The sequence below is a fragment of the Amblyomma americanum genome, chromosome 7 (assembly GCF_052857255.1).
Source record: "Amblyomma americanum isolate KBUSLIRL-KWMA chromosome 7, ASM5285725v1, whole genome shotgun sequence".
Classification (NCBI taxonomy): domain Eukaryota; kingdom Metazoa; phylum Arthropoda; class Arachnida; order Ixodida; family Ixodidae; genus Amblyomma; species Amblyomma americanum.
Genome location: NC_135503.1, coordinates 52,262,174 through 52,287,808, shown reverse-complemented (window position 1 = coordinate 52,287,808; position 25,635 = coordinate 52,262,174). Strand labels below are relative to the sequence as shown.

At 46.1% G+C, this 25,635-nt stretch overlaps 2 protein-coding genes across 5 annotated transcripts in view; both read left to right on the top strand.

Moving 5' to 3' along the window:
* The window catches only part of sev (receptor protein-tyrosine kinase sevenless), a 124,924-nt gene extending 112,757 nt beyond the window's left edge, over positions 1-12,167 (top strand). Inside the window, exons 36-45 of one of the 2 annotated variants that reach the window (XM_077632215.1) lie at positions 1,478-1,640; positions 1,780-1,844; positions 1,999-2,128; positions 3,112-3,209; positions 3,903-4,100; positions 5,893-6,027; positions 6,157-6,317; positions 7,341-7,406; positions 9,190-9,287; positions 9,727-12,167. In XM_077632215.1, coding sequence (XP_077488341.1) covers positions 1,478-1,640; positions 1,780-1,844; positions 1,999-2,128; positions 3,112-3,209; positions 3,903-4,100; positions 5,893-6,027; positions 6,157-6,317; positions 7,341-7,406; positions 9,190-9,287; positions 9,727-10,455 — 1,843 coding nt within the window. In that variant the 3' untranslated portion in view covers positions 10,456-12,167. The remainder of the gene's footprint in view (positions 1-1,477; positions 1,641-1,779; positions 1,845-1,998; positions 2,129-3,111; positions 3,210-3,902; positions 4,101-5,892; positions 6,028-6,156; positions 6,318-7,340; positions 7,407-9,189; positions 9,288-9,726) is intronic. The other variant, XM_077632216.1, reaches the window with a different exon arrangement.
* Positions 12,168-16,817: 4,650 nt separating this feature from the next.
* Positions 16,818-25,635, top strand: part of LOC144099122 (tyrosyl-DNA phosphodiesterase 2-like) — a 29,248-nt gene continuing 20,430 nt past the window's right edge. Inside the window, exons 1-4 of one of the 3 annotated variants that reach the window (XM_077632214.1) lie at positions 17,222-17,832; positions 18,271-18,291; positions 22,521-22,591; positions 22,907-23,077. In XM_077632214.1, the coding sequence (XP_077488340.1) occupies positions 17,830-17,832; positions 18,271-18,291; positions 22,521-22,591; positions 22,907-23,077 (266 nt within the window). In that variant the 5' untranslated portion in view covers positions 17,222-17,829. Of the gene's footprint in view, positions 17,116-17,221; positions 17,833-18,270; positions 18,292-22,520; positions 22,592-22,906; positions 23,078-25,635 lie in introns of those variants that run through there. The other 2 variants (XM_077632212.1, XM_077632213.1) reach the window with 2 other exon arrangements.

The following is a 25,635-nucleotide window of genomic DNA, read 5'->3' as shown; positions in this document are numbered from 1 at the left end:
GGCCATACACTTTTATTAGACTTTGTCAAATATCAATGGGCAAAAATAAATATATAGACTGTCTATAGACCATTTTTGTAAGGGGGACTCAAACCACTGCCCTTTGGGTCGTGAGCCAGGCCCGCTACCTCTCGATCAATGTTGGTCGAATGTTTTAGGGGAATCCCCCAAGGTGGAGTAAATTTGTAATAAGGGAGTAATTACTCATTGGCATCCACCCGAACGCAGCCATACGGCTGCAAAGGAAAGCTATACAGCTATCTCAGAAACTTCGGAGTTAAAGAAAAATTCGTCCTGGTCCGGGGTTCGAACCCGAGACCACCGCTTCACCAGAGCAGTCGCTCTACCGATCTAACCGGGACGGCAAGCTTATGGTAGGGCGAGAGCGAATAGATCAATGACTAAGTGGGAACAATGTTGGTCACATGTTTTTGGGGAATCCCCTAAGGTGGAGTAAATTTGTAACAAGGGAGTAGCTACTCATTGGCATCCACCCGAACGCAGCCATAGGGCTACAATGCAATACGGCTACAATACGGCTTTGTAGCCGTATGGCTGCGTTCGGGTGGATGCCAACGAGCAATTAATTACTCCCTTATTACCCCTCGATGACTGAGGAACTTTCGTTCAACTTGGTTAAAGGGAAGATTTACGTGTATTGTGGTAAATTAAAATTAAAATAACGACAAAAAAACGAATAAGACAAAGAACAGGGCTCATGTATGGGAAGCGATATGCAAAGAGCACCCCAGGCCGCTGAAGGGACCTATTGACGCTATCGCGTCATACCCAGGCTGAGCTTAACTGTCCCGAAATTTTTAGTCAGTCGCTCCATCGCTATGACTAGTTTACTTTTCGCAAACTGTTCTCACGATATGTATGTTTCCTCTGGAATGATTTTCATCTGCATCGGCGTTTATCACGGAAACACGCCGCAGCTTCAGTTCTCGGGAGCAAAATAAATTTGGAAACGTTGTGACCGTGGGCTACGGGAAGATCAGTGTGATTTTTAAACCTAATTCTGAAGTTATTGATTTCTGTTCTGTGCTTAAGCCTTGAACTGAGCTTTGTGATATAACAAGGACACCGTAGACGACAACGTATGCACGGAAATATAAGTGCGTGCTTGATTAGATGTGCGAGACAGTGCTCATGTGCTTCAGTATTTCTAGAAAGCACATAATGATTCGAATGTTATTGTGTCCCGAGTATAGTCTCCGAGTGCTTTCAACAGTAACGACTGATTAGGGCATAGTTCTTGTAAACCAGCGCAACGGCTCGAAGCCAAACAGAAAGGGACAAAACACAGCGGCAGCACCAAACACAAGGGCAGCAACCGGTAGCCCCCGTTTTACTGAGTGGTTACTGTATGATATAAACGTTGTTACGAATGTCTAGAAAGGTTGCAATGCACCAAGCGACATGTGCAAATAAATAAGTGACAACTCGGAAACAAGATTTCTATTTTGTCCTCCAGAGACTTGCCACTGGACGAGGAACTCGCCTCTGTGCCCCTTATCGAGAGGGATCAGATAATACTGACGAAGTTTTTGGGCAGCGGAGCGTTTGGCGAGGTTTATGAAGGCATTGCGCACAACCTCGGAGGGGAAGGGATGCCACCGACCAAAGTGGCGGTCAAGGTGCGTGCCGCTCTGTCTTCCTCAATATATATGTTTGTTTGGGAGCGTGCATAAACTTCGCATGGATGCCGTAAAAATAAATTGAAAGCTTTGCGTTCTTAACCGAAGGCTTTGCAATTTCATCTTTCCCCGCGCGCAGAATCTCCGCAAAGGTGCTACAGAGCAGGAGAAAGCGGAGTTTTTGAAGGAGGCCAAGCTTATGAGGTAAGTCGAAAGTAGTTTTATTATGCATTCATGCACTTTCCGACTGAGTGAAACGGCATTTCGGGGAGTGTTTGCTTCTTATCTGAACAAAATCTTGAGCTCGCGTTTCAATCAATTCATATAGCATCTGACAAACTGTTACTTTTTTCTGCAGCAACTTCAAGCATGAACACATTCTGAGGCTGCTCGGAATTTCTCTGGATAACAGCCTGCACTTTATTATACTGGAACTGATGGAGGGAGGCGACCTTCTGTCTTATCTAAGAAGCAATCGACCGGTTGCCGTAAGTTGCATTATAGTTTCTTGTTTGTACTGAGCACGGTTCTTTGAATCTTGCTTCGCGTAGATAGGGAGAAATTAAGAATGGCGTTGTACTATAATTTAGCTCTTTCGTGTGTTTGTTATTTTCAAATACATAAGCGATTGAGCAGAACTCCGTTTGACAGTGACAGACGTAAAGGCCACATTTCCCATTCTCCAATTTAGGCAGCGTTGGTGTCGTTAGCGTACACACGAGGCGCAACGCTTCACGCTGATTTGTAAGAATGGAATGACGTAACCGATCACATCGCGTCACGCTGAGGGGCCACAGTGCTAATGACTGATTGGTCGGACCATAATGACGTCACTCCTGACGTCACCTTGAGGCTTTCCTCTCTCTTGTTCACTTTGTGAGTGACGTCGTTGTGTTACATATGGATGGACCCTGAATATCTACTCAAAGTAATGTAAATGAACTACAGTGCGTCAGCGTGCATGTTTAGCACCCAAATTTACTGAAAATTCCAAATGACATCGACAATTTTGACCCAAGCGTTCGCTGAAATTTCCATTACCACAATGGCAAACGTCCGGTCGTTTTTTTTTTTATTTCTGACGCCATTGGATATTTGGCAGTTAATGGTAGCCTTGAATATACGTCATTCTCAGATTAACGTCGTGGCCCCTTGGTCTCATCCCTCAGCTATGCAGAAGTTGGCAATTCCTACCGCAGTTTTGAACTTAACGTACCACAAGAAAATTCATAGGCATTATGGGCGCACTTCTACGTCGACTTTAATCGGTCTTCTCTCCTCTTCTCCTTCTTTCGATTATTCATTTCGGCTCCTTCCACGCAAGGCTAGCCATGCAGAGGCCTCCCTGCCTTTCTGCACCTCTTCTTGCCTCTGCTGGCAGTTCTTCACAAATAATGTAATTCGTCATTCGGAAATGGTCATATCCTTCGACTTAATGCGTTTTGTTGTTGCCATTCTTCATTGTTTTCAGGGCGAGAGGTCACCACTGACGCTGAATGATTTGCTCAGCATATGCGTGGATGTCGCCAAGGGATGCAAGTACCTCGAGGACATGCACTTCGTCCATAGGTGACTATTTCGGCATTTTCGGCTTGGTTTAGTGTAGGTGCCCTTTCCTTTCGCAATACTGGCTTGTCATCAGTACTAGGCAAGTTTAGCGCCACTTACGGAGACAGCAATGAGCACGTCGGGACGAAGACGTCACGTTGGTGATGTGAGTAATGAGAAAACCTTGATATATCTTGCTCCAGGAGGTTTCTCTGAGGCCGGACATGCGTGCAGTGCCGCGGACATAATTTTCTGCGGAAGCTGTTGTAAAATTTTGGGGAAAGGCGTAAAATAAAATAAAACGTAAAATTTATTGTGCGAACCTGGTGAGAGATGATATGGGCCGGAGGAAACAGGAATGGCTGGCGAGGTGTGAGCCTCTGTTCAACTCGATACTTTAAGAAGCCTCATCTTTCGTACCGCATAATGCTGGTGAATGTGAAATGAACGGAATTATTCCCGCCAGTGAGTGAGCGCTTTCAGGTGTACGCATGTAAATGTGGAGTGGAATTATCCATTTTTAACATTGTGCCATTTATAGAGGAGTGAATTAGGCCTTGCATTTATAGTTAAGTGCTTTCTGCTCTTGTTTTTCTTAAAGTCCTGCTTATAAGTCCGACATGCCTGCTGCATCTGCCGACGTCTTCAAACGCGCACTTTCAGAAGCACCTATAGTTCGTAATTGACCAACCATCTTGTCTCCCTCGGCCGCAGAGATCTGGCGGCAAGGAACTGCCTCGTGTCGAGCACGGACCCAGCCGAGCGCGTCGTCAAGATCGGCGACTTCGGCCTGGCGCGCGACATCTACAAGCACGACTACTACCGCAAGGAGGGGGAGGGCCTGCTGCCCGTGCGCTGGATGCCGCCGGAGTCACTCGTCGACGGGGTCTTCACCAACCACTCGGACGTCTGGTCAGTGAAACAGACTCAGAAACGCTAAGCCTATGTAAGACAGTCTGTTTGCGACTACTTGCTTTCCATGGACCCACATCTATACAATTCTGCCTTTGGGAGTTGGGACTGTATAAGTTCCACGACAGTTATCAGGACGCGCGTCATAGGTAATGTCATGCCATTTAAGTTTCGACGAGTCTGTCAGTACCGCGACATGCTCGGATACGTACAGTCTTGGTAAAAAGTTTTAAGGCCAAAGGCTTTTCTCTTCAGCCGTGTAACAGAGCCATTACGGGACTATTAAAGACCGAATGACCTTGAAATGATAGCAAGAGGTTTCTTGTGGTAAAGAAGTTTCCTGTTTGACTCGTATTTTGAATGATCCGCTACACGGAGCATTCTAGGGACATTCATTTCGCTGCAGCTAAACGCTGTGGCCTCATATATTGCCTGCTTCATATATTGCCTGGACGCAGGGACCATAGCATCGCTCTCTACTGGACTTCATAAAATTAACTATCCTTTTTCCATTTAATTAATTAATATTACATCTTTCATCGCACATTCGCCCATTATTGATGCCCTGAGGCAATAAATCTCGCTAAAAAAACAAAAAAAACGCTGTGGCCTTCAAACTTTTGACCAAGACTGTACATCTGCGTGAACTGAACTCTTTGATGTTTCTGTTTCCTCTGCATCGTTGTTGAGATCTTCGTAATGAAGTCAATGGTATGACAGAATCTCGTCTGGCCGGGAGGAGGCGTTAGAAAAAACACTGACGTCATCCAACTGAGTTAAGATTGCTGACGTTTCGGCTCCCAGCATGTAGGCGTTGTTTACGATGATTGTGAATAAGTGAATACTGTATTAGGTTGCTGGGAACGTTTAATTGCGAATGCTGGGAGCCGAAACGTCAGCATTCTTTTAACTGAGCTGGCTGACGTCAGTATTTATTCTAAGATTTTGGTAGACGAGAAATATATTTGGCCCGATATTGTCTATAACTCCCGCAGCTCTGACTATTAAGGAAAAAAATTTACTCCACCGACAGATGCGTTAAATAGTCTTATGCTAAACAAGTAACGAGTAGGGGGATTTTTAATCTCAATAAAGCGACGAACTCTTTTCCTAGACTGACGCATATGTCAACCTCTCCTTGTTAGATTCCTAGTTATCTAACGCTATCTAACAAATTCGGTAGGTTAAAGAGCAAACTCTGGTTAAGAAGAAGAAACTCGAAAGGGCAGGGTCTGTGATGGGCCTATACTGGTAATCGGTAGCCTGCTAGAGTGGCACAGTTGATACCACGTGAAGAAAAACGTCATGTGCAATAATAATAATAATAATAATTGGTTTTTGGGGAAAGGAAATGGCGCAGTATCTGTCTCATATATCTTTGGACACCTGAACCGCGCCGTAAGGGAAGGGATATAGGAGGGAGTGAAAGAAGAAAGGAAGAAGGAGGTGCCGTAGTGGAGGCCTCCGGAATAATGTCGACCACCTGGGGATCTTTAACGTGCACTGACATCGCACAGCACACGGGCGCCTTAGCGTTTTTCCTCCATAAAAACGCAGCCGCCGCGGTCGGGTTCGAACCCGGGAACTCCGGATCAGTAGTCGAGCGCCCTAACCACTGAGCCACCGCGGCGGGGCTCATGTGCAAGGAAGAGTTGGGTTTCTGGGTTAGCGTGGTCGCGGCTGGAGTAAGGCAGCTGTTAGTGCAGCTAGTTGAGAAGCGCCTATGTATTTGAAAGCATTCAACTCGGCATGTGGTGATGGTGATTACGATGACGATTTTTCTTTCCTGCAGGGCATTCGGGGTCCTTCTGTGGGAGGTAATGACCATGGGCCAGCAGCCGTACCCAGCCAGAAATAACCTCGAAGTCCTCCACTACGTTCGTGAAGGTGGACGCCTCGACAACCCTGATAACTGCCCGGATGACCTGTGAGCATTTTTATTACACTGCTAATCGGTGGCACTAGGCATTGGAAACGAGCCGCGAATAAAGATTCATAACCTTTCTGCAAAAATCCGTCAAATCCAAAGCTTTTGCTCTTTTTTTCTTTCCTTCAGCCATGACCTCATGCTTACATGCTGGTCTTATAATCCGGACGGTAGACCCGACTTTGCCTTTTGCTTGCAAACCCTAGAGCTTCTGCGAGAGAAATACCAAGCTCTTGCAAGCATCGGTTCGGCTGTTCATAATCACAACTACCTCGGACAGCCCTTTACAGGTAAGCGTTGGTCACTGCATTTGAGTCAATATTATGTGAATCCACTATTAATTTTCAAAGTTAATGTGTATTGATTTGTGATTGCAGCGTCTTTGAGAAACTGTTTCATACTTTGACGTGTGGCTCGTTTGTCGGCAAGACAAGGCCATAAGCACGCTGATGATAAACTTAATTATGCGTTTTAAACAATAGGCACCGCGAATGTCACAGCTGCTGTGCTCCTGTTCCGTGGTACCAAAAAAAAAATTAAAAGATGCTTGACGTTCAAGTCGTTTCTCTTCATGCTCATAGGGGTAAACTGCTTTCTCTGCTTTCAACACGTTGCACAATTGACCTAGGCTTTTTGGTTTGGTTTATGAGGGTTTAATGTCCCAAAGCGACTCACACTATGAGGGACGCTGTAGTGAATGGCCCCGGAAATTCTTTAACGTGCACTGACATCGCACAGTACACGGGCCTCTAGAATTTCGCCTCCATTGAAATTCGACCGCCGCGGCCGAGATCGAATCCGGCTCTTTCGAGTAAGCAGCCAAGCGCCATAACTGCTGAACCACCGAGGGGGCATTAAAACTACGTATCAGGTTTTTTTTTTCGTGCCTCACGTGCCCTTGAGTTCAACCACATGTCATATCCATACTTCGGTTGATGAAACCGAAACCAAAACATTACGATAGAAGAAATGCAATTATAAATTATTTAGTGGTCTTAGGCCATTGCCACGCAGTGTTCCATGTAATGTCTAACGCATCATTTGAAAGAAGAAAACACGCAACCAAAAAAATAAATGTCTGTAGTCCTTCAAGTGTAATAGGCGGGATGCGACATCTTTTACATTCTTAGTGTTGACGATTTCCTTCATGTCCTATGGGGGAGGCGTATAGCAAAGGCTTTTGTGTAGCCGTAACTGCACTTACTAAGCTGACCATTTCTTGTGATTTTTTTTTCTTCGCGGCCATTGCACGTTTGTGCTATGAACCTCGTTCTCCCTAGTGAACGTGTGTGTGTCTTCCGCCACCCTTTTAGGTGGCATTGACAATTTGGGTTACCAGGGCGAGCGTTACCCACCACCGGTCAGGTCACCGCAACCAGGTAGTTTGCCGCTTCGCTTCAATACCCCGCACTGCACTCTGCCGCACTCACGGCACGCACACCGCGCGCATGCGCACTCCCATACCCCGGAAGGATGCCGATACCAATGCGGCTGCTGCTTCTTTGCACACTGCACCACTGCACTCTCCTATCTCTGTGCACGTCTTCTCCCTTTCGCACCTACTCTGACTGTCTACGTATTCGGTGGACGATTACAGTGTAATTGTTGACCTTGCCTTCTAAATACCTGTGAAGAGTTTCGAAGTGCCGAAGTTTTGAAAGTAAAGCTGTGAAGAATTATTAAGTGTGTATAAATGCTACATTCAAAAACTTCAAGTGGTCGTTGTACTCTTGCTTGACGCCTATTGGTAAAAGCCATTCTTGAAGGGTCGTTTTTGTTTCAAGCACTGATATTCCTGGGCGTAAAAGTAAGCGGTGCTGCATGAAATCGTTTATGTATGAGTGATTTTAATTGTGACTGCGCCCAGGACGTGTGAAGAAATATCGCTTAAGACAGCTGGCGACATACAATGGTGTTGGTAATAACTGCGGTTTAGTCTATCTGTGTGTGTTTTTGTTATTGCCAAAGTATTACAGAACACAAAGAACCATATCGAAACGCATGCGTGCATGACTGTTACGAAATATGGCATGCATATTGTGACTGGTGAAGATTTGCTTCTTACTGATCCCTTGATGTTTTATCTTTCTTTCTGCAAACGCTTAATTGCTTCAGCTGCCATTAGGTGATGGATTTAGGTGGTGGAGGTAATAAAGTAGTGCTTATACATGCATCGCATTTTGAGTGTGTGTGTGTGTGTTTTTTTAACCGCGGTTCACGTCAACCGTTGCAAAATTATACTCGAAGTTTGTACCTGCTGGTTTTCCCGCCGACTGAACCTCCTCTATAAAGCGCCATCTCCTCAAATATACAAGCCAAAACAAAAGATGACATAACTACTTTTGACTACTTTGACATTCATGTGAGGCTATCTAGTGCGCAATACATGAACTATATTGTGCTTAGCAGGGAATGCAATCCTTAACAAAACTTCGCAGTGTAATGGCAAGAGTTCTTAAACGCTTCTTTGCACAAACGAGAGAGCTTAAATTTTAAGTTTTGGTGCGGTTACAGATGAATTTTTTTGATGCTCCAACAAAAATACTGAGGTTTCCAACGACTGTTTTGTGAATTTAAAGCCAGAGAAGCGCATCGGGCTATCTATTAGCTGTGTTTATCGCATCTTTGCAATGTTTAGACGCACTAACTTTCAGTATATATAGTTAGCCATCTAGTCATTTACAATAACCAGCTAAATTTGAGGCATATGAATTGAGAAGTAGACTGCTGCAGTGCTCAGGTTCTTGTATATAGCTATAGTACATGGTTACATGACAGTGAATACGGCGCAGAAGGGCGGGACAGACTCGCGGAAGAATGACAAAATGGCGTACACGTTGAGGATGCTGGCTAACAATTCTCAAGTCTGGTCTACCCCAAAGAAACGTCACATTTTTCTTCCCTCCATCTGCCGGACACAAGTAAGCAGTCCATCGCTAAGAAAACTGGCTGCGCCACATGGGAAGCACTGCATATATCATCTTATGCGTCGTTCTTCAGCACTCTCCCTGTCTTTCTTGAATGTTTCTGATTTAGCACTATGATGATGGTTCAGGTACGCAAGGCACAATTTCCAATGAAGTGCCTCTTGAAACGCATTGCGCAGTCGTTCGCGACGGGTATCGTGGCATCTTAATTCGCCTTGCTTTATTTATCTCTCAGGTCCCAGCAAAGTTCTGAGCACCCCGGAGCAGAACTCGCTGCTCCTGGGTCAAGAGTCGGATTGCTTGAGCCTTTCCAGCGATCCAGCGGCAACGCAGGTGAGTCTCTTAGTTACTCGCTGGAATGGGGATCAGCTGCAGATTCTCTCCTATTTTGAATGAATAGCACCGGTATAGGGACTTAACGTTGCGGGCTGTACGCAGGGAGATCTCATTACAACGTTCTCATTATTTCTGATTAATCTCCATTTCTAATGTAGACCATGAGAAAAGGCTGGGGGAGAAAAGGCTGAGGAAAGAAGGCCATTGAGACTAGTAATGAACAAGGGCGGTAGTAGAGCGCCTTAGAGCCTGTGGCCAGTGGCGAGGTTTCGGCAAGTCATCTTGTCGAAACGTCGGCACAGGCCACAGACACCGCCTTGGTTACATTTAGTCCCTTTCTCAGGATTCTCGCTGAAGTGTTGGGCAATTCTTGTTGCTACAGCAGTCCTCTTTGATAAGCCGCTCACGGTTTTGAAGTAATTGTGTCCTTACGCAGCTTCCACTGCTGCAGCCCGGCCGCTACGGCGTGTCGCCATTGACCCCCGACATGGCCGACACGACGCGGTACCTGCAGCTTCTGTGCGACAACGAGCCGGCAGTGGACGCCGACGGCTACGAGGTGCCACTCCCGCTGCCGCCCGCCCACGTCCAGCCGCGACGGTACGGCGACGGTGGCGGCGCCGAGACGTCCTCGCTGACGCCTGCGAGGTCGGGGGTCTCGGCTCCAGTCGCGGCCGCCCGCTCGCGCTTGAAGACGCCGCAGTACGCGCACCCGTTTCCCGACGTATCGCCGCCGGCAGTGCCGAGAACGAACGTCGGCAAGGACCAGAGCAGGAGCAGGGAGTCACTTCTGGACGCCGACGAGCGCGTTCGTAGCGACGGCGGCGGGGAAGGGAACAACGAGTGTGGACGGCGGTCACCCACCGTCACCTCGGCGCTGCTCAAGTCGCCGAAGAGCAGCTGCTCCGAGACAGACTCAGTGGAGGCCGCGTACGACCCCATCGAGACCCTCAAGGAGATCTTCGCCCGGGGTGGGGCTCGGAGGGAGGCGGCGGGCCAGGGATGGTCGCTGTCCACGTCGTCTACGGCGCCCTGCACTCCCTGCACGACGAGTGGCGACGACTCCGCACCCGCGAGTCACCGCAACAGCGGCAGTGGGATTTCCTCCCTATCGACCACGTCAGCCATGGAGCTGGACTACATGCCCAAGTCGTCATGGTGCTGAAGTCTTCCCCCCGGAAGAACTGTTCAAGCGGTAAGCTGCGCGAACTTGAACCGTCAAGCTCAGCGCAGTGGATCAGCTTCGAAAGCGACTGCGTGCGTTATTCAACGGACTGCCAGAAAGTGTTCCGACCAGAGTGCTTCCACTAGCCGTGTTGGGTGGCCTTGACAGAAGCTGGTGAAAGCTACTATTTTTTTTCTCTCCTTTGACGCCTGCTTCTGAACTGTCGAACTGATTCGTCAGCCGCTTGAACAATGGTGGTGTCACATTTGGACGCAACTGCAATGTGTTAAGTGCGGTAGCCCTGGGAAGACTCTTATGAACAAGTATGCTTGAGGGGAGGAACGACTCTTGAAATGCTTCCTCTTAATGCGCGCGAAACTCAGTTTCGTCGAGCTAGAACGTGGACCAAATGTGGACTGTTTCGGGAACGGTGTTTTTTGTGGATTTGATTTTTTTTACGACGCAACGACTTTTGGGGAACGGTGAAGCAGCAGCACAGTGTAGTGCAGCACCGCAGTGAAAGCCAGAATGCAGTGAACGGCCGCGGTCTATAGCAAACAAAGTTTTGCCACTGCAGAGTGCCTGCACAGTTTCAGCGAAAGGCTATAAGGAAGCGTTATCGCGAAAGTAACTGAAAGCAAAAACAAAAGCTGCCGTACTGATGCACTATCACTCTGTCTTCTGCCTACCTCTGTGCGGGGCACTCATCGTGTTTCGGTCACAGCTTTGCCACTACGATTTAATGCTGTCATGCCAAAGTTACAATAATGTATAGGAAACCTATGGTGCTCTATGAACTCTCAAGATTCTTTGCTCCTATGTACAGTCAGTGTATTTAATATGCTCTCTTGTTATCGCGTTTCGAATACACATACATCTCGTTTCTTATGTGTAATACACATCTCTCTCGAATGGCAAGTTATTTCACGTTTTGCTGTACAGTGCTGTGGGTTTTATGGGCGTGTTTCAGGGGGTATATGCGAGTTGGGTAACCTACGTTATGTTTGTAAATAACATAGATAACAAAAAATAAGCACCAATGCGTAAAATCAAACTATAAATTTGACGAAATGAATTTACCTCTGTGTATATATACATATATGAATACATATAAATATGTCTACAAGCGCCTTATAGCTGTATAGAAACTTGCCGCTCCCTTTTTTGGAGCTTCTAAGTTTAGGTCACAACGTGTACAACCTACCAGTAAGGTTTAAAGGGAAACTGAAATGAACTTGATAGGCATATTGTAGTGAAACCGACCTGCAGAAGCGGTCTTTGTGTGTATTCGAGTCAAATTTGAAAGCTCTGCGTGAACTTATAGTTTAGAAATAATTTTCCAGCTTTCAAGCTCGCCACGTCTGCCCACTGCCGTCATCAGGGTAGGGGACGCGCGGTGAGGTGTGTCACCCTCATCGGCTGCGAGCTACTGGGAGCAGCGATTTTTTAAAATTATTTATAAATTATAGGGTCCACACAGAGCCTTCAAATTTGATTCGAATACCTATAAAGATTACCTCTACAGATCTGTTGCACTATGCCCATCGAAATTATTTCCCTTTAAGCCTACCGAGTCGATTAGATTGGTCTATGATGCATGCCACTTTCCGAGCCTGTAAAAGCTCTAAATTTCTCCAAATAACAAACCTGAACTATGCAACTGTTTGGTTTGTATGTCTCAGTTCCTAAATTAAAGACGTGCCTGAAACGTTTGGCTGCTGTGCTTTTGAGGTCCTTCTGTCGTAGAGCATAATTGTCGCTACATATTCTCTATAGCTTCATGGCGCTTTGCGTCATGAAGCTAGAGAATTTTCAAGAAAGTCAAAGAGGCCAAAAAAGAGGCCATAGAGACCGTAGAAAGCGGCCATAGAGGCCACTTGCGCATGTCCATGCATATATGCCTTCTTTTGCGAAAAACGACGTTCACACTGAACAAAAGAGTTCGTGGTATACGGACCGTAGCGTCACCTGTGGACAGGTTGATAAGTTAATGAAACAGAGTGAGCCACCGATAAGACTGCGCTGTGCCAGCATTGTGTCTCTCTAACCAAGTAAAGAAATCGGCTATAGCGAACGACCCAACTTTACTACGGAGTTAGCAAAAAGGTACGGCAGCGCAGTCTCGTCAGGGCTACTTCAAGCGGCCGAGATCGACAATGTTTCTTGCTCCATGCATATTTCAAGTGCTGATAACCCGCCGATGTTAAAAGTGCTGTGTCTTGCGCGCTTAAAAACGCACGTAGCTGAAATCTAGATGCTGTAACATAGGCTGTAGCAGGGAGGATAGGCAACACGGGGCCGCTTAAGGAAGCCTTTGCGAGATTATCAGCGATCTCATTTACTCTCACACTGCTGTGACCGGGAACCCCTATTAAATGAATAAGGCTCAAATGTGAAGGAAGCAGGGATAAGAATGTATTTAAAGTGGGACCGTCAACATGTGCGGCGAGGGACGAACACAAAGACAAAGAATCAGTAATTACTGCCACTGCAGTAATAGTGGGGTCAAGCTTGCGCACTGCCAGAAACTCTGCTTGAAAATTAGGGGTGAAATCTGGAAGGCGCAGTGAAAAGGAGCAGTCTAAATGTGAACAGAATATTCCCACGCCTGCCTTTTCGTTGCATTGCGATGCGTCGGAATTGCTATTGCGATATTTGTGGGTATAGGGTCCTTAAACGATCTTCTAGTAGACCATTTAGACTACGGTGTGTAAAAGTTTTGCATTTTGGGGAAAATATCGTTGAAAACAACGTTGAAAGCGGGCCCACTGCATAGTGCAGGGAGGATGTCATAAATTTTCACGTCTAAAGGCTCAAGTAGTGTTTGCACAAACACAACCTGAGGCGTGTGAAAACGAGACCACAGTGCACCAAAAAAAGGAGGTCGGCTGGTAACAGAAAATGCTTCGTGAACGGTGGAAATGTGATTCACAGATTCTGAGGTAAGTCTGCACAGTTAGAAATTGAAGTCGAGATAAAAGAAGGGGAATGCGGACTTCAAAGTACATCACATTGGTAGCCACAAATTTGGGGAGGCCAAGGCACGTATATGAAGTGCTTCCTTGTCCAAAAGGACGAGTGGACGAAGCTTGTATGTAGCCAATCCTGAAAACAACATAGATCCGAATTCTAAAATCGGCCTGTCATACATTATGTAAATCATTAACAGCGCACCTCTGCGCATACCGTGCCGGTGACTGCATATTCTACGTAACAAGCACAGGACACGATCCCCTTTCACCGTGACATGGCCAATGTGGGGTCGACAGGTGAGGTTGTCGTCATAAATGACCCTTAGATATTTTAGGGCATGAACCTGAGGTATTGGTTGTAACTGACGTGTAAGAGAGACCACTATACAGGATTCTGTAGAGGGAGAACAAGGATGGCGCACATGCTGACATTTAACTTCAGGTCTAATCTGCGCTCTACCAGTGCTCAACAGTACCTGCAAATGATCATATAGGGAATGTATATCAGGCGCAGCCGCAAAAAAAAAACGCAATTTCGTCCGCATAGACGTAAGTGCGAACATGGCAATGGAGAGGAATGGGGCTCGGCAGAATATTATACAGCTCAGGAGAAAGAACAGCTCCTTGCGGTACACCTCTCATTTGTTTCTGCCTCCGAATGAACACCATTATTGACGCAAAAGAATTCCCTGTTATAGTGAAATGCAGATATCCAAGCAACTATATCATTTGGAAACTGAAAGGACTGCAACCTATGTATTAGAATGGAGTGTTCTACACTGCCGTAAGCTTTGGCGACGTCTTACGTAACCAAATCCGCGTACAGGCGTTGACGACGAGCTAGGAGAATTCGACTCCGAAGATCAGCATGTGCATTCCATATCGAACATCGTGGCCGGAAACCGAGTTGACACGGGCTAAGAATAATTTTGCGGTCCACGAAGGCTGAAACTCGAATTAGTAACACCCTTTCTATTAGTTTTACCACGTTTGATGTTAAAGAAATAGGCCTAGTATTACCCAATTCATAGCCACTACCCTGATTTTTAAGTAAAGGGATCACTTTGGCCAGCTTCCCCACGGAATGCAACCAAGTGTGTTTATAGAGTAGTTTATTAGGTGCAATTGATAAGGAGTCGGGAGACTCTTCAGAGAGAATCTTGAGCATCTTTGTATTGACACCATCAGAACCAGGAGCAGCAGCTGGTAATCTCTGAACAGCTTAATTGTGAAAGGTCCGATAGATTATAACTTGTGAGGCATTATTATTTGCCACATGTCGCAAACAACATTGGTCGCAAAGGTAGCAGAGACGAGAACGGCGCTTTTGCAGGCCCATGGAAATTAATTCAACCACTTGGATAGCTTCTTTAGGTGGCATAACTATTGATTGTAAATTACGAGAGGACGTGAGCTGCTTTCTAGACCGTAGAAAGCCGAATAGTTCACGTCGGTTGCCCGACTTTAATCGAAAATGTTATGAGTCATATTTTTCCTTCGCACGAATGACTGTGCGTTTAAAGTGGCTGCAATGAATTTATAATCACTCCAGTTATTTGGGCATTGGTTATGAAGAAGCTTTCTCCATGCTGCCTTCCTCCGCCTGTATAATCTCTTGTGCAGTCTGCATTCCACCCATTAGAAGAATTTCCTTTTGATGGCCGCGCCAGAAACTCCAACTTCTTACGGCATTCATGTGCTTGTTGACTGGTGGTCCTCGGCGCTGTTAGAAACTGACGAAAGGACAGAGTGCAACGTCGTCTGAAATCTATCATAATTTACATGTGGCCGCAACTGAGAAGGCGCAGGAGTTACATGACATATGGTATCGAAACGAATAGGTATATGGTCACTAAAGGTGCCGCAATCAACAGTCGACCAATTCGTTATGCCGATGCCAGGACTAGTGAATTCCTAAAACAGATTGATGGTGACTTCCAATCGCAGAGTTGGAGCACTTCTGGAGCAACGTTTCCTGCTCTTTTCTGAGCAACTGTATTCCAAACGCAGATCTGAGCCACGGATCGCGTCTTCCAATCGTAGACAGGCAGCGGTTGCCGAGCCGAGATTGCTGAAATCTAAGGTTCGACGAAATCTCGTCTGGTCGGGTGAATACATTGGCGAAAATAGCTTTGTGTGCGAAATTTTTCCATCAGTGAACAAGACTTCCGTGTGGAAGTCGAAACGTCCTTCCATCTTGACAACACCTTTTGGTCGGCGCTTCGTTATTTTCGCCGAGATTGCTCCGTGGAGCAGTCGGGACTGCTCCGCCGAAATCGGCGGATCCGACCGGAAGTTTGCGTGACGTTCTTATGCAGCGGCGATAGCGGCGCCCTACATGCTCTGGCCTGCATGCTCTGGCCAGAGCAAGTGTACTCCAATCGCAATTTCAGGTCGCGCGCTCTGCGCCGGAGTCAGGCGCTCTGTCACAGAGCGTTCAGACCGCTTCGGGCCTGCGATTGGTCTGTGCGCGAAGGTAAGTGGCCGGTCATGAATTTAAACACATAAGCAGTGCTGTGGCATGTTGCAAGTTGCGCGTCCGCGCCATAAGTGTCGCCACGGTCGGAACGATTGCAGCGATCCTGGTATCTGGCAGCAAACGCGGCTGGAGTCAATGACACAACGCGTCTGCGCCGCCAGTGCCGCCGCGGGCAACGCTGCAGCGCAGTGGCAGCAGACGACAGCGACCGGCGCAAGCATAGCGAGCAAAGTTTTGAGCAATTTATGTTTTTACCGCCAACTCCCAGGCACCGCCACCGTCGCATTTCAAAATCGTCCCCATTGGCTCTACGGGAATGTCACACCCTTGACATAAGGCTGTGATCAGAAACCCAGTCCCAAAGGCGCTTGCCGCATAGATTTGTCCTAAAACCCTACGACACATGGTGAGAATTGAAGTCGCCAGCCACGAGAACTGGGTTTTTACACTTAGCGAGTAGCAAGTCCACAGACGATGAAGATTTTCAATTAATTTTGACTGAAACAGGGAAGTACTCCACACAAACGTAACATAAATCATAATTTACCGGCAAATTTCATGTTCGTGCGACTTTTGAGCGCTAACGAGCGAGCGTTAGGCCAAGGGAATTTTTTTTTTTTTCTCTGATTTACGCAACGCTTTGCGGCAGCGGCGCCCAAGCAGACGACATGCCTATCCTCTTCGCTGTGCATGCGCAGAAAACAGTGGCTGGGGGAGAGAAAAGGGGTGAGACAACGTGATAAAAAGTCGTGATTAAAAAAACCCCTCATCTTTTTTTTTTGTCGCCCTGTTTTTTCTTTTATAAATTTTGGGAAAAGTCCTACTTCCACCCACAGCCAGCGATCATCACCATCGAACACGCTAACGCGAGCCAAACCGAGCCAAGCTGAACTAAACCAAGCCTGCCAAGCCTGTCATTTGTTAGATTTCGGTGGCCCTGCACTGCGAAGATTCGAAGTGTCAACTAGCTTCGTTTCCAAAGTAGTGCAGAAACCGAAGGAAAAACAGAAGAGTGCCATGGAGGACGGTGACGGTCTGGAGATTATTGAATTACCGCAAGGAAAACCCGTGTGCTCTGGCGGAGACGTTCATGTGCTCGAGGTCCATGACAGTGATTCGGATAGCTCTTTCAGCGCTCACGATTCCACGGCCATCGCTGACGACTCATGTATAATATGTGACGATTCCTCCGTCGAGATAGTGGACTCTGTGAGTAACAACTTGTCAGCAATATTTTATCTTTTGCACGTGAACCACCTCCTCCTGCCTTTCCGTTGCTTTGTGTCAAGTTCCAAACAAAGGCATAGTCTGAGCCAGTGTTTCAGCCTGGCAGTCTTTCTGGCTCTCTAGGCCCGCGGTAGGCGCTGATACGCGCGGGAGGGTCGCCGTGCTACGGTACAGATGTCCAAACGCCTTTCGAGAGCGCTGGAACAGCGCACCCGGGAGCTCGTACTGGTTCCTGCTGTGGACCAGCTGATTCCAATCTGTAATCAATTGGTAATCCATTGGCTCCCTGTCGGTCCCAGCTGGAACTAACTGAAACCAGCTGATTGCAGTTAAACCCAGTTTTAACCAGCTAGAAGCCAGCGTAATATGACAGTCCTTATCTCTGAAGGACTCTGATGCAGGCTCTGGTAATACTTTCACCTGCACAGGAGTCTTTTTCCCTAGTAGCCTTGAGCTAGCCCTACCTTGGGTTCAAACCATGTTATCGTGCATGCACATTCCCGTCGATCGGGTTTAACTTCACAAGCCTCTGAAATGTATGTCGGGCCAGGAGCGGCGATTTTCACAAGTGAACGACCCGAGCGTGACGTTCGAGCGCTTTCGACAGGTGTGTGAACGTCTGTGCTCGTACTCATCTATGCACGCCTTGCTTCCAGAAATGGACGGATTCAAATTGTCTCCTATGATGTTCCATACATGGTGAGCTGGCATAGTCAGCATAAATGGGTATTCAAAATTTTTTGGTTAGTGCATTGTGTTCTGCACCAGCAGTGAGCTCGTATTGAGGGCAGGTCCACAGCCACAAAAACCGCAGCACAGTGTCAGGAAATTATTCATTCGGAGCTTCAGATTTTTGCATATAGGGTGCAACATTGTCAGTTCAAACTTGCTTAATTAGAATTACTAGTTTCTTTGAATTGATCTTATGCAGTGCTTTAAACAGGCTCCCCATAATTCTAACAAAGTTTTAGTTCCCTCAGAGTTTGAGTTATTTAGAATTGACAGTTCAGCTGTGCATACACAACTGTGCAGTAAAGGGATGTCTCATGGAAGGCATTCCTTGCTCATAACTGCCTTGCATTTCTGTTCTGGAATGCTGCACACTGGCTGGCTACGTGACCTTTGACTTCTCTGCAGAAGCATCCAGGGTCCTTGGAGGTGAGAAGAATGTGCAAATGGGTGTTCTTCAGCTGATCATCTTAATCCTATGGAACACACCACGCAAACTATGTACAGACCCGATCACACTTGTTTGGAGTGCTCGAGTGGCGTGTTGCAAGTGAATGAAGTGTCTCAGGTGCTTTGCTAAGGGCAAGGCACTTGTGTCTGTGGGGCTGAAATGTCTATGTGGCTGCGCTCAAGTGCAAGTCATCATCATCATCATCATCATCATCAGCCCTACTACACCCACTGCAGGGCAAAGGCCTCTCCCATGTCTCTCCAATTAACCCTATCCTTTGCCAGCTGCATCCACCCTTTGCCTGCAAACTTGTTAATCTCATCCGCCCATCTAACCTTCTGCCGCCCCCTGCTACGCTTACTTTCTCTTGGAACCCACTCCGTTACCCTTAAAGACCAGCGGTTATCTTGCCTTCGCATTACATGCCCTGCCCAAGCCCATTTCTTTCTCTTGATTTCGACTAGGATGTCATTAACCCGTGTTTGTTCCCTCACCCACTCTGCCCGTTTCCGATCTCTTAACGTTACACCTATCATTTTTCTTTCCATGGCTCGCTGCGTTGTCCTTAACTTAAGCTGAACTCTTTTCGTTAGCCTCCACGTTTCTGCCCCATAAGTGAGTACCGGTAAGATTATGATGTTGTAAACTTTCCTCTTGAGGGAAATTGGTAAACTGCCACTCATGATCTGCGAGAATTTGCCATATGCGCTCCACCCCATTCTTATCCTTCTAGTTATCTCCCTCTCATGATCCGGATCAGCTGTTACTACCTGCCCTAAGTAGACGTATTCCGGCACAATTTCTAGGCTCTCGCTGCCAATTGTGAACTGTTGTTCCCTTGCTAGGCTGTTGAACATTACCTTGGTTTTCTGCATGTTAATTTTTAGACCCATCGATCTGCTCTGCCTGTCTAACTCGTTGATCATGATTTGCAGTTCACCTCCTGAGTGACTCAGCAAGGCAATGTCATCAGCAAATCTCAGATTATTTAGGTATTCTCCATTTATTCTTATTCCCAACTGTTCCCAATTCAGGCCTCGAAATACCTCCTGCAAACATGCGGTGAACAGCATTGGCGAGATCGTGTCTCCTTGCCTGACGCCCTTCCTTATTGGAATTTTATTGCTGACTTTATGGAGGACTATAGTAGCTGTGCTGTTGCTATATATATCTTCCAGTACTTTGACATAAGGCTCTTCTACCCCCTGATTACGCAATGCCTGTATGACTGCAGAGGTTTCCACTGAGTCGAATGCTTTCTCGTAATCAATGAAAGCTATATATAGAGGTTGGTTATATTCTGCGCATTTCTCTATCAACTGATTGATGGTGTGAATATGATCTATTGTAGAATATCCTTTACGAAAGCCTGCCTGATCATTTGGTTGATTAAAGTCTAACGTTGCCCTGACTCTATTAGCGATTACCTTAGTAAATACTTTGTAGGCAACGGATAGTAAGCTGATCGGCCTGTAATTTTTCAAGTCCTTGGCGTCTCCCTTCTTATGAATTAAGATAATGTTTGCATTCTTCCAAGCTTCTGGTACAGTCGAGGTCATAAGGCATTGCGTATACAGGGTGGCTAGTTTTTCTAGCACGATGTCTCCTCCATCCTTCAACAGATCTGCTGTTACCTGATCCTCCCCAGCTGCTTTTCCCCTTTTCATTGCTTCTAAGGCTTTCTTTACTTCATCTTTCGTTACTGGCGGGATGACGCATTGCTGTGCACTGCTGTCTTTCTCATTAGCGTTCTGATTACATTGGCTACTGTACAGGTCTGTGTAGAACTCTTCGGCTACGTTAACTATCTTATCCATATTGCTAATGACATTGCCCTGCTTGTCTCTTAATGCATACATCTGGTTTTTACCTATGCCTAGTTTCCTCTTCACTGTTTTTAGGCTACCTCCGTTCTTTAGAGCATGCTCGATTCTCTCCATATTAAACTTCCTTATGTCGGCTACCTTGCGCTTATTTATTAACTTTGATAGCTCCGTTAGTTCTATTCTATCGGTAGTGTTAGATGCCTTCATGTTTTGGCGCTTCTTAATCAGATCTTTCGTCACCTGAGATAGCTTCCCGCACAGCACTGCGTGAGCTTTCTAGACATGTGTGATCAGGTCTACACGTGCTCACTGTAATTTTTTGTAAAAGAGAACGGTGAAGGTGCTGAATATAATTACAGTTTAAACACGCAGCCTGGAATCAAGCTTTGTACTCAGAATTTGTGTGTCACAGCACATCTCTTGGCTCTTCTCTGCTTTTCAAAGCTGAGAGGAAATCTAACTTTATTTTCTGGCCTCTGTATGTTGAAAGAAAACGTGTGTGTAGCTGAGTAGTGTTGTGTTTGGAATACATGCTAGCAAAGAATGCGTTGAAAAGAGCCCATATCACTCTGCCCTATGCCTGAACTTTGTGCCGTCCTGCTAGCTGGACACTTGCACTGTAAGCACAACTAGATAAAATAGAGGTGTTTCTTCTATGCAAAGCATACTACAGAGTCTTTGTTGTGTGGTTTGGTGCCTGCCAAGTCAACCCAGAAGCTGTGTCAGCCATTATTAGTGGTGTTGTGAACAACAGAGGGCAAAACTTCTTTTTGAATGCAGGAGCAACCTTCATCAACACTGTTGGCGGGAAATATTAGTAGCAGGCAGCGAGGCATGCTAGTGACTTTGTAGTATGATTGGTAGTTGCCGGCAGTTCTGTAGTAAAGAAGAGTTGTGTTACACCGTAAATGACTAAAATTTTGTGAGGTCCTGAGTTTCGTTGTTTGTTCAGAAATTGGTCTTGAAAAAAATGTGCGTGGCCACATAAATGAAATTTGTATATGCAAGTGGTACATATTTGCTACAAGATGCATCTAGAAGTTCTCTTGTGATGGCAGCATAGTTTTTATCATTTTTGACATGTATGAAATTTTGACAAAAGAATTATATGCACAGCTTTACTGACACTTTTGTATAGTGCCTGCTGGTAATTATGTGCTGCCTTGTTTGGTGAGGTAGTGTTGTAATATTTCTGGAATTTCAGCGTGGAGTGAAATGATCACAAAATTGGTCTTGCTAACATAACAGTTGGGAGACATTTAAGCTCCACCTTTAAGGGTTATGATGCGACAGTAGTTCCTCTTGCCCACGCAGACACAGCCACTGTTTTCTCTTTCACAATCACAATCATTATGTGAGCGGCTACATGGCATACATATAAAGCCCGCTTTAACCAAGCCATGCAAACGCGCCTGTGTGGCCTATTGGTAGCGTGTCTGACTTGCAATCTGAGAATCAGGGATACAGCGTTGGGTCTGCTGCGTAGCAGCTTGAGAGGCGACACTAGTGACGTGAATTGTCATCTGTGGCATGTTTATTTGAGTGAGGAGGGATACGGCGGCCGACAGCCCATGCGGATGGCACGTTGCTCGTTGTTGCTCTGATCGCAGAAGATCGGATGTGTCGCTGGTGTGGCTGGTGCCATCTGTGGCAGCCTTTTGTAACAGCCACCTTTTCGACCAATCAGGATTTCTTTAGTAATGACGGCAAAGCTGCTGCCGACTTTTCTGCAGAACAGGGCCCTTACACTTTCACATAAAATGGCTTACGGTATTCTAAACATTAAAGCTGCCATTTTTCTGCTTCAGCAGCTCTATTTCAGCAGTGATGTTTGTAGAGCAAGGTTTACGTTGACTGCTGCTTCTTTTCATCATTCATCAGTGCTTCGAGTGGTGGAACATTAGAAGAGCAGAAGTGCGAGTCATTTTGTAACACACATACAAGCTATGAATGAAGATGGCACAGAAGCACACAGAAAGCATGGACATTATACTATTTTCCTTGTGCTCTTGTTGTAGTGTCTGACATGTTGGGCTTCCAGTTCGTCGAAAAGTAATGATGCTGCATAGCTTGACTGTTGCATGGCTTCTATTTTTGTTGTTGAGTGAATTGGTAGGCGGGGAACTCAACAGACTAGGAGGATTTAGTTAATGAACCAATTGTCACACTCTATTTCGTAGGATAGAATCCTGGCCGCAGTGGTCACATATCAGTGTAGGCAAAATGCAAAAGCACGTGCAGCTTTGAGACATTAAACCTCACGTATGCTTTTCCGAAATCTCGTTTTCATGTAGTTTCTAGAAGGGCAGATAGCACTTCTTTGCATAGCAGGGCATGCACTAAAGGGTGATCTGTTCATAACTTTTTGCTTTTATGTGCAGGATTTGGAATGTACGGAATGTGCTGCGGATGCCCAGGAGACACGGCGCCTTTCAGGGATTGTGAAGTCCATGTAAGTTAAGTCTGTAGCATGTAATGATGCTTAAGCACATGTGCAGTGCCATTAAAGTAGAAGAGAACCTGCAGAGGTCAAGTTATTAGACTGGAATGCTCATGAACATTAGAACCACACAGCAGATGTTAACCCATGATCTTTATTGACTGTATGACCTGCTTTGTCTTTTTTGTCTTATGGTTTGCATACCGTATACATTTAATATATTGTACAGATGTTAACATGGGATGACTTCTTTCATGCGCAGGGTAACGGCATGACTAGCATTGCATTGAAAAGTGAGCAATCTTCCCCTTTCTTTTCTCGCAACAGGAGGCGTGTAAGCATGCCCTCTTCAGACCCCGCTGAAGTCCCCACCGAAGTACGCATGCACGAGCCTCAGAAGCGACGTGAAGTGATGACGCTGGTCTCTTGGAATGTTGATGGACTTAACAAGAACTACCTGCATCAGCGAATCAGCGCTGTGTGCAGCTTAACCTTGAGGTACCTTATTTAGACTTTACAGCATTGATATCTTCACTCAGGCTTGCCTTATGACCTTGTGGGATGGTCACCTGTAGCCATTGAGCATTACATGATGATGCAGGCAGATGTGTAGCATCAGCTCTTAATTTTGGGTGCCTATATGCCGTCATGTGTAACAGCTGTTCAAGTGACCTTGCACTGATGGTGCGTTTAAGTGGCCCGAACCACCCTTTCAGCATGGTGAGTTAACACTTTCACTGAGTACAGTACGCTACCCCTTAATATTGTCACGTGGTGACCAGCCGAAAAATGAGGCGTAATGAACGATGGCAGAGATGTTATTTAATGGCCGCTGGCCTAGGGCAAGTGCTCCGTACCACGCCACTGCCAGCTTCGTCGTCTTCGTCACAGTATCTGTGCTAAGTTACTGGGTCTTGTGCAGTGCCCAGCGGTCACCAATGGAGCACCATGTAAGCTCTTCTTGGCTTCTTGCAGAGCACTCTGTTGGTTAACTTTTGTTATCGTTAAGCTGCTGGGGCATGGCATCATTATTTGCACTCACTGCACCTTTTGTCAGTCAGCTTGTTTGTTCGGTGAAAACCCTTTCACAGTTGTTGCATAGCCTGTTCTTGGGGCAGAAATTAAGTGCAGCACTGCTGGAGCCAGAATAATGCCATGCATTCTTCCTGCATGCTTCTGTCTTGTGTTGAAGTTGAGATGGAAGGGTTAGGATCAGCGTTGCCTAGCCACTTCTTGGAAAGTTTGTGCCGCAGCATAATACCACAGTATAATGCACACACCTGCCGAGCGTTACAGTTGTGCTGAGAAGCGACCGTTGAATAAATGTTTCGCTGCTTTGATTCATCATTGTGTTATAATTTAGACGTACATCCTATTTTTTTCTAACTTTTGTTTTTACTGAACCGATATGTACACAAGCGATTTTTGCTACTGTCTTGCAAACGGTACACGGGAGCTGAGGCCTTCACCAGGCAAGCCAGCCTTTTGCATTAGATGCCTCTTTCCGTGGAAAGGTATTGCTTGGCAGATTTGTGCACGGCATCACACTTGTGATACAAGTCTCCAGTGTTGCACCCAGCTTCAGCCCTAAGGGTGAACCTCGCTGCCATGCCAAAGGGGTTTTGCATTGCAGTAAAGCTGACTGTCTCAGTTTTACAATGGGCCCAATTGTGGGGTGCTAGTCCCAGAGCAGCAGATTGAGGGAAACTACACGGAGCCGAATACTGCCTATTTTATGTTGTGCCTTCAGTAAAACCATTTTTTTTATTTAGTCAACATTATGTGTAAGGTGCCGTGCCTATTCCAAAGTGTTTTCATGTGATCAGCAAAGAGGTGTTTCTAGACCCCTTTAAGTTTAGGTACGCAAAATGCATTTGTTTCAGTCTTGTTATGCCAGCTGCTTTCAAGAAGACCTGAGCACAAATTCGTTTTTTCTCTCATTTTTTGTTTACTTGGGGAAGGTATTTACAGTTCCGAACCATGCTGCATTATATGCTGGCGCCCCCTGAGGAAGCACTTCTGATGTCAAGACCAGCGCACCTGCACTGGTCGCGACACCTCAGGAGTGCATCGTCATGTGGTGCCCACATGCAGCGCAGCGTGGTTCAGAACTTGGAGGAGTTGGGGAGGAGGGGGGCGGTGTTGTAGACCCCGATAGTGCAGCCTTGGTCAAAAATATACAACCCAGCGTGTTTGTTTTTGGGCCAGACAGTATGGCTTGTTGTGCATGATCAGCATCCCAGATCTCTTGACGGTGAGGGAAACCACCTTTCCCACCCCTCCGAAACGTCGGACTTCCATGGCTGCTAGAGAGCCCCATTGCATGTCCTAGAAGCAAAGCCCATGAGCAGCATATATTTTGACAGAGGCTACGCTTCGTATAAGGATCAGCATTGTCGTCAGAAAAATAATAATTTTTTTCTTCTTGTCAATGGGCTTTAGCTGTAGGCGTCACTGCCTTTAGCTACAAGGTCTAAAACACCAGTTTGCGTCAGAGAGTCAGTTACAGACTGATCAAGACACAAAAACTAATTATTTGCTGCCCTCTGCCGAGAGATGTCTGATCAAAGATTTTGCTAAACTTTTCTTAAAGGAGACACCCTATCATTTCTTGGTTTTGTGCAGGTCCTTGAAATTCTTGAATACCTTCGAATTTCGAAAAATATTTTGAAAGGCCCCTGAGACATCTTAAATTCGGATGCAGTCCTTAAATTTCTTAAAAAGCTTGGATCAATCTCATCTAACTCTAAAAGCAAATTTCTACACACCGACAAAGACCTGAAAAATGAGTCTGTGGAGGTACTGATTTTGCAAAAAATACATTCTCTGACAGGTGAATTTCACAGGTTCCATCTTTGAGTGTGTTAACCCCCTTCCACCTCCCTTGTTTTGCTTTCCCATGGCAGGAGCTGCTGCATCATTTGGCAACTTTTGCAAAACCTTAATTCAGTAGCCTTAACCTAAACTTTAATTCAGGCTTTTCGAGTTAGACTATTACTTTATTGGCATAGCATTGTCAGCAGTGAAAACGCGTCAGAATACACTTAAGATGTGCT